Source organism: Grammomys surdaster, unplaced genomic scaffold (genome assembly GCF_004785775.1).
Source record: "Grammomys surdaster isolate TR1022 unplaced genomic scaffold, NIH_TR_1.0 273, whole genome shotgun sequence".
Classification (NCBI taxonomy): Eukaryota; Metazoa; Chordata; class Mammalia; order Rodentia; family Muridae; genus Grammomys; species Grammomys surdaster.
The window spans coordinates 577,236-586,110 of NW_021604714.1; the positions used below are offsets into that span (position 1 = coordinate 577,236).

Here is an 8,875-nt window from a genome sequence, read left to right on the forward strand (position 1 = left end):
TGTTTTGTTTTGTTTTGTTTTGTTTTGTTTTGTTTTGTTTTGTTTTGAGACAGGGTTTCTCTGTGTAGCTCTGGATGTCCTGAAACTCATTCTGTAGACCAGGCAGGCCTCGAACTTAGAGATCTCCTTGCCTGCCTTTGCTACGTTAGTGCTGGAATTAAAGGCCCGGGCCACCACAGCCAGCAAGAAACATGTTTTAGCCATTCTAAAGTCGGGTTGTTTTATTTCTGCTATCGCTCCTGTCTGTGTTTTGGGTACCAGCCCTTTCTCAGCTGTGCAGTGTGCAGATGCCTTCTCCCTGTCTCTCCGCTGTCTCTGGTCTGTCATGGCTCCTTTTTATGTTCAGAAGCTTTGTACTGCAGCAAATCTCCACCTTTTTAAATAATTTGAGATGGTGTCTCATAGCCCAGGCTAGCTTCAAACTTTTTATGTAGCCAAGGATGACCTTGAACTCCTGATCCTCCTGCCTCCACCTCCTGGGTACTGAGAACATAAACACATGCCAACATGTCCAGTTTACTCACATCTGGGGCTGAAATCCACAGATTCCTGTCATCAGGCACCCCACCAACTGAACTACATTCCAAGGCCTATCATTTTTAATTTTTTAAGAGACATTTTTATGTGTCTGAAATTTCATAGAAAAACTTCACATACTTGTGAGTTTGCCTATTTCCCCAGCAACGAGCTTTCTTACAGCCTTCACTGGGTCCTCAGAAGCCTGTGAAAAGAGAAAAGTCTGTTCTGTTGATGGGATGGATGCGATCTTGCCGCCTCTGAATCACTATGCTGCTCATCTGGACATCCCTGGAGGTTGTCAGACGTGCGTGCACTTGTGCCCGTGCTGGTGCCCTTTGGAAAGCAACTGGGTGAGGGCATCGTCACCCTCCACAGGAGACATTCAGACCCCTGATCTGTGATGTGCCCTTCTCTCAGTCTTTATAGTAACACAAATGAGAGAGGACAAAGGTTGGTCAAGACCGTGGGACCTGTGGCCAGAGACGGCATTGCTGGGCATTGCGACTGACTCTTCCCGGAACCTCCATCCTGATGTCTGTGTTTATCGGGTTAACTTTATTTTGGCTTCACATTTTATGAAGACAAATTTGTCAGTCTCTTCCTTTACGGCCCCTGACTTCTACATCTTGATTAGAAAAGCATCCTTGGTTCAAGATTGCAGCACTCCCCTGTGATTTCTTTTCCCGTGGAAACAGCCACAGCTAATGCATAACAAACGAGGGTGGCTCTGCCCCAATAAAACTTCTTTATGAGCACTAAAACTTGAATTTCATATAATCTTCACATGTCATAAAATATTATTCTTGTTTTGGTTCCCGCCCCTGATCATTAAAATAGATGAAACCCACTTGTAATTGGCAGGTTATAAAAGGCTGGCATTAGGGGAGTCACCATTTGCAAGCCAAGGAAACAGTTTCAAGTTCTCAACCGCACCAGGAAATAAATCCACACGTAAACATAGCATGTTGGGGATGCCCAGGCTCAGAGCATCAAAGCTATAAACAACAGCTGGAGACTAGAGTGTGTTATATCTGTCTAAATTCAGCTGTCTCCTCCACTAGAACCATGCTTCTTTCCCAAGCAGCTTCTCACAGTGAATAACCCTGCAGCTCACCAGCATCGTGGGCAGGGCAGCCGGCCATTCCATTATCTTCCAAACTGACTTTAGAGGTTTCTCTTTTATGATTTCTTAAATGCGGAAGACCAAGGGCAACTTGGCAAGTCTCCAGAGTCTGCAGCAATCACCTCCTGCAGTCACTAAAAAAGATGCTTTGGGGGGCTGATGGGGGACTGGAGGGATGGCTTAGTGGTTAAGAGCCTCTTCCAGAGGACCAGGGTTCAATTCCCAGCACCCACATGATGGTCCACAATCATGTGTAACTCCAGTTCTAGGGGATCTGATACTCTCTTCTTGTCTCCAAGAACATCAGGCATGCATGCAATACAAAGACCCACGTGCAGGCAAAGCACCCATACACCTAAGATAATAGAAAGTAGTTTAAAAGGAAACCATAAAAATGCATTGCCTGTGAATTCAGGCATTGGTTTTATTTACGTTTTTCCTGATGTCTATAAAGGTAGCTGTGCGGAACGCGGATAAACGAGCAATCTGGGGAAGAGATAAAATCCCCATTGTCTTACTTCAAGAGACAACATTGAATTATACCACACGGCTCCATTGTTTGTCCATGTGTGACTCAGCTACTGATGTCAGATTGTTCCCCAGCACCCCCTCTCCCACACGTACACACATACACACACACTCACACACACTTTCTCTCACACACATTTCCTCTCTCACACACATACACTCTCACACACACTCACTCACACTCTCATTCACACACACTGACACACTCACATACATGCTCACGTGCACACACACTCACACACACTTTCTCTCACACACATTTCCTCTCACACACACACACTCTCACACACACTCTCTCACACACACACTCACACTCACTCACGCTCACACCCACACACTTTCTCTCACACACACTTTCTCTCACACACACTCACTCACACTCACTCACACACACTCATACACACACAGATTCACACATATGATGATAATGGAAATCTTCAGAGATGGCAGGCAGAGGCAAACGCTGCAGACGCTGGGGCTTGGGTTTGAGAACAGATAGAAACTCCAGACCGAGGTCGGGGTGTCTAGTGCTCAACCCCAGGAAAGGTGACTGGCCCCTGTAAGAATTGGGGTGCTGAGCCTGAACAGCTGCAGAAGGACTTGCGTTTCTTTCATTTCCACACAAATGTGTTGCTGCATACACGTTTTCTGAGAGCCCCTGAGCTGGTCTAGTTTATTTAGAGTTTCAGAACTGGGAGCCAGCCGACCTGTAAGTGCTGATGGCACAAGCACAGACACTTGTTAGGAAGAGCTGCATTCAGATCCTGGCCTGTGTACTCGCTGGGCCTGCTGGTACTTACCTCTAACCCAGCCCTGCAGGGCAGAGACAGGCAGGTTCCAGGTACCTCCGCCAACAGGTACAGCGCACGCGCACGCACGCACGCACGCGGGCACACACACACACCACTTTACACACACACACACTGCATGCACCACACAGACACAGATTACACACACACACCCCATATTACACACACACCACATACACCACACACACACAAAAGTACAGTACAAACATACCACACACATGCACACACATACCACCACACACCACACAAACACACATTCCACAGATACCTCACACACACCACACTTACACCGTACCACACATAGCACAAGACACACCACCATGTACTACACACACCACACATGCACACACATGTGCACACACATACACCACACACATGTACATGCACATACATATACTACACATGCATGTACACACACACATGAACTCACTCACATGTGCAAAGAGATTACAAAAATCTCAACCCAATATTACAAGAACGAAGCAAGATGCTTCCTTCTACCAGTGATGAGGGTGAAGAATGTCCACCAGAAGCATCTCCAGCCCCAGAACACCTCACACATAGGAATGAGCAGAACTCGCCTAGTATTCAACTGTGGCCTAAGGAAAGTCAGGCTGAGCAGTAACTGTAGATACTTAATCAGCCTGAGACTCTCACAGTTACAGCCGAAGTGTTGGACGGACAGAGCATAGATCAGTGGCAGAATTTGCTCTTACAGTGATCAAGGTCCTGGTACAGTTCTAGAACAATCACTGTCAAAAGCAATAGCTTCTTTGTACATAAGAATTGATGGGGCAGGTAGATGGCTCAGCAGTTTAGAAGGCCTCTTAACAGATGCCCATAGCTGCCTGGATCTCCAGCTCTAAAAGTGTCCAAAACCTCTGCACTCGGCCCACATCTGCCCTTGGCCCACATCTGCACTCGCCCGACATCTGCACTCGGCCGACATTTGCACTCGGCCACATCTGCATGTTCGTATACACACCACCACGCAGAGCCAAATGTATATACAGAATTAAAAACAAAATAAATGGTTTGACCCAGAAATTCTACTCCTAGAGTACTGTGCATTTCATCTCTTCCATAAACACCTCAGAGGAGAAATTCAAAGCAAATTAAAGAAGATTCATCTTGTCTCATGGTCTCAGAGGGTATCAGCACGTAGGCGTGTGTGTGTGTGTGTGTGTGTATGTGTGTGTGTGTGTGTGTGTGTGTCATGTCGAGGAGGCTATGGTAGAGCTCACGGTTGTGGCAGGGGTCTCACACATCCTGTCACAGCAGGAAGCAGGGACCAGGGCAGGAAGCAGGCAGGTCAAGGTTACATGATGATTCATTCCTCTTTGTGCAACAGAACCAGCTTCTTTGACACGTTTGTAAGATCGCTAAAACGATTCTTAAGCCTCATGAACAAGTCAAAACATCCAGGCTGTTTCCACGGAGTTCCTGAACATCAGGCATTGGCTTTGCTCGGTGGTCAGGGATGCTCTGTCTGCACCTTCGGAGATGCCCTAAGCTTTCTTCAATGCCAAGTTTAACATCTTCGATGGCACAGCTACCATTCTGTCAATGTGTGACCTCCAGTGTGCTGGGCTGTACTGGGGGCGTGGCCCCACTCTGTCCGGAGGAGGTATTTAATTTGTAAAACTGTAAAGAGAAATCCTTTTTGACCTCCTCCTCCTCCTCACTACCTATTCAATGTGAATATCTTACGGGAGAGAGTGACCTTTAAATGAAAAACGGGATATGCTTTAAGGAAGTGTTTATTTGATGAATAAGTGTCGAGTGTTTGACTTCTAAATATTTCTTCCACCTTTCTCCTTCTTCCTGCTAGGAAAGGCGCCGATGCCCAGACCTGGCTACAAAGCCCAGGAGCCCAATGGTTGCAGTTCCTATTTCCTGGGTATCAAGGTACCAGGAAGTGTATGTACCACTAATATTACCTTCTTGATTGATGTGTTTTTAAGTAACTAAGAGCAATCCAAGTGACATCACTGACGGAAGCGATCATTTATGGAATCTCCTGGCACAGTGAGATATGGAATTTTAAACTAGAATTGAGGGAAGGGAGAGAATTTCCAGGGAAGATGTTTGAATTCATTTTCTCAGATGGCTGAGTTTCTGGTGTCTGTGAAAGTCACCACTGTAAGCATCAGCCAAGATTTACAGCATCAGGACACAACATAAAGATGATTGGACGATGGTGATTTACTTAAACTAGTAATCCATTCCAGTGATGGACTAGAGTGGCTGGAACTAGCCAGAAAGAATGGATTGATTGCTATGTTGCCTGACTTCTGCAAGCGGTAGCTTTGTGTTCAAAGTGTCGTAGCAACAACGTTTGCAGTTTGGGCTAGAGAGACAGGTTAAGAGCACTGGCTGCTCTGCCAGAGGTCCTGAGTTCAATTTTTATCAACCACGTGGTGGCTCATGATCATCTGTAATGGGATCTGATGCCTTCTTCTGGTAAACAGGCATACATGCTGACAGAGAGCTCATATCCAATAAATAAATAAATAAATAAATAAATAAATAAATCTTAAAAAAATGTTTGCAGGTTGACACACCGGCTGCTTACTGAGATTCGTTAGCATATCACCGACCCCTTCTCAAACTGTCTGCCTCTCCCAGAAGCAAGCTGTGACTTGACCTCCTTGAGGAGTTCTTAGACCTGGCTGGGGTTTGTAGAGTGCTTGCCTTGCATGTACGGAGCTCTAAGCAGTACCACATAAACTAGGTGTAGTGGCCCATGCCTGTAATCCCAGCACTCCAGAGGTTGAAACAGGAGGACCACAAGTTCAAGGTCATTCTTCACTACAGAGTGAAGTTGGGATCAGCCTGGGCTACATGAGACCCTGTCTCAAAAATTAAGGGGTTGGGATGGGTGATAGCTCAGTCAGCGCAGTGCTTGCCTTGCAATCAAGAGAATCTGAGTTTGATCCGCAGAACCCATGTTAAGAAGCCTGGTCATCGTGGCACATGCTTGGAATGAGAACAGCTAGGTGCCTGGAGCTCCCTAGGCAGCAAAACTAATTTATTTGGAAAGCTCCAGGCAAAAGATGGACCCTGACTCAAAAAAGCAAGAGAATTGGTGTCTGGGAAATAATAGCCGATGTTGTCCTCTGGCCTCCACTCACAAGCTTACATGGGTGCACACACATACACACACAAAAGCACACACACGAACACACACAAGCATACACACACATGCACACCTGAGCATGCATGAACACACATGCACAGAGAAAGGGGGGATGAAGGGAGAGAAAGAGAGAGGGAGAAAGAGGGAGAGAGAGGGAGAGACAGACAGACAGACAGACAGACAGATAGATCATGCTTTGGACCTGCACATTAGAAGAGGTTTGATATAAAATGTAGCTGGAGGGACATCAGCTGTGATATTGAGTTGTGTCATGTGTGTATGTGTGTGTGTATGTGTGTGTGTCTATGAGCACACGTGCATTCGGGAAGGCAGAGGGTGACACCGGATATCGTGTTCATTTGCTCTCCACTTTAGATTTTCTTGTGTGAGTGTGTGTGCTTGTGCACGCTGGTGACATGCACGTGTGTGTGGAGGCTAGGGGGGGTCAATGCTGGATGGTTTTCTCATTTACTTTTTAAATGTTTTACATTAGATTTTTATTTGTTTTGAGTGTGGGGCCATGCATGCCATGTGCTTGTGGAGGTCAGAGGGCAACTTGCAGGAGTTGTCTCCTTCCACTGTGGGGATCTTGGGGTCCTGGGGAACTTGGGGTTCTGGGGATCTTGGGGTCCTGGGGTTCTAGGGTCCTGGGGTTCTGAGGATTGAACTCAAGTCTTAAGGTTTGGTGCCTTGTGCTTTTACAACCTGAGCCTATCGTCTGCCTTTTTTTTTTTTTTTTTTTTTTTTGAGGTGGGGGTCTCTCATTGGACCTGAGCTCATCACTTGGCTAGGCCGGCTGGCCAATCAGCTTTAGGGATCCAGCTGTCTCAGCCTTCCCCCTGCACTGGGGGGTTGATCGACAAGCTACAGTTCCTGGCTTTTATGTATGCGCTGGGGAACAGGACTAGGATCCTCCGACGACCTATACAGCTCGACTGAGCCGCCTCCTTCTTACTTCTTACCTAGAGTTTACCGGTTTAGCTAGACTGCCTGGCTCACAGCCTCCTCTTGTTCCTGTCTTCCCTGGATGGGTTTCGGGCAGCCAACCTTGATATGGACAGGGAGAGTTAACTGTCAGGCCTTCATGTTTGCATGGCAAATATGTCACTAATAGCCATCTCAGGCCAAGAATAGTATCTTTTTTTTAAAAAGTTTTCTTTAAAATACATTTTTTTCTTTTAAATTTTATTTTATGTGTTTGGATGGTTTCGTGTGTATGGATGTTTTTGCTTGCAGGTATGTCTGTGCCCTTCATGCCTGCAGTACCTAGGGAGGCCAGAAGAGGGCATTAGATCCCTGGATAGTGTCAAATTCTGAGAGATCATATCAATGCCGATGCTGGGAATCAAACTCAGGTCCTCTGGCAGAGCAGTCAGTGTTCCTCTGAGCCACCTCCCCAGGCTCCTGGATTATATTTTAATACATACAGCTAAACCTCAAGTTTTAGCTGATTTAAGAATTTCACTGGGCAACAGACTTCTAAGCAGCTCTAGGACCCTTGTTCTGTCTGACCTGCGGCTCGCCTATTAATTACACTTTAATTCTGCACCGACTGCAGGAAGAGTCTCCATCCTCTAGGCAATTTCCATGCGTCTGTCAGAAATAAGTGTTTACACACTGATTGGCTAGAAGAAGCTTGACCGCCTATTGGCTGCACATGTTTTCTTAAGTATGTGAAACTAAATGTCTTGCTTCTTACCATGCAGTGCTTTGGTTCCTTGCACAGCCCGGGGCCAGCTTATTCACAATCAGCAGTAAACGTGCGAGCCAAGAATATCCTCTCCACTGAGTGTAGCAGAGAAATAACACATTCTCCGCTGTGAGTTTAGCTATTCTAGAAGTGACCGCACAGGACAGAGGACGTAGCTCAGTGGCAGAGAACTTGCCTAGCATGTGCAAGGCCCTGAGTTCAGTCCCGAGGGCTGCCAAAATCAGTCAACCAATCAATCACCAATCAACTGATTGATCAGTTAATGCTGTACATAGCACTCAGACGCAGAAGCAGGTGGACCTCCGAGTTCAAGGCCAGCTAGATCTACACTGTGAGACCAGCTCACTAACAAACAAACAAACAAACAAACAAAAGGATACACACTATTTAAAAGTAGTTCAAGAGTCTCCCATTCGGTCAAGTGGAGTGGTGGTCACTACACTTTGGTAACAGGGGCAGGCAAAGCCTTTTTCTTTAGGCATTAGACATCTGCAGCCTATGAAGACTTACAGTACCCAGCCTGTGCCGCATCTAATGAGCTGGGCTGTCTTTAATGGGATTTTGTTGTTGTGTCGTTTTGTTTTGCTAAGAGGACATTTTAAATTGTGGAAGTCCTTATTCTGCATCAGGTGACCTCGGGTTAATAAGAGACCCTGAAAGGCTCTGTTGAGGAGAGGCTCTACCAGCACTGACGGCGCACTCCTCACACACCCTGAAAGCGGATTTCACCTCTCATCCGCATTCTAGCCTCCAAAGCCAGGTGCGGAGGCAGGAGAATTCATCAAGGCCATAATGAATTTGAGGCTAGCGTGGGCTACATAAGAACCTGTCTGGGAAAACAATAAGCAAGAAATCAAGCCCATGTTATCAGGAAACTGCAAAGGCATTTAAGACGTCCCCTCTAGTACTTACTTCATCTGCTCTGTGATCTCACGCAACACTGAATACACTCACGCAGCACTGAATGCACTCATGCAGCACTGAATGCACTCACACAGCACTGAATGCACTCATGCAGCACTGAATGCACTCATGTACCACTGAAT

At 46.4% G+C, this 8,875-nt stretch overlaps 1 protein-coding gene across 3 annotated transcripts in view; it reads left to right on the forward strand.

Annotated features, from left to right (window-relative positions):
- Positions 1–8,875, forward strand: part of Pla2g12b (phospholipase A2 group XIIB) — an 18,225-nt gene that overhangs the window by 2,161 nt on the left and 7,189 nt on the right. For 2 of the 3 annotated variants that reach the window (XM_028776823.1, XM_028776822.1), the window contains exon 2: positions 4,811–4,899. The exons of the other annotated variant lie outside the window; for it this stretch is intronic. In XM_028776823.1, the coding sequence (XP_028632656.1) occupies positions 4,811–4,899 (89 nt within the window). The remainder of the gene's footprint in view (positions 1–4,810; positions 4,900–8,875) is intronic. 3 annotated transcript variants of the gene reach the window in all.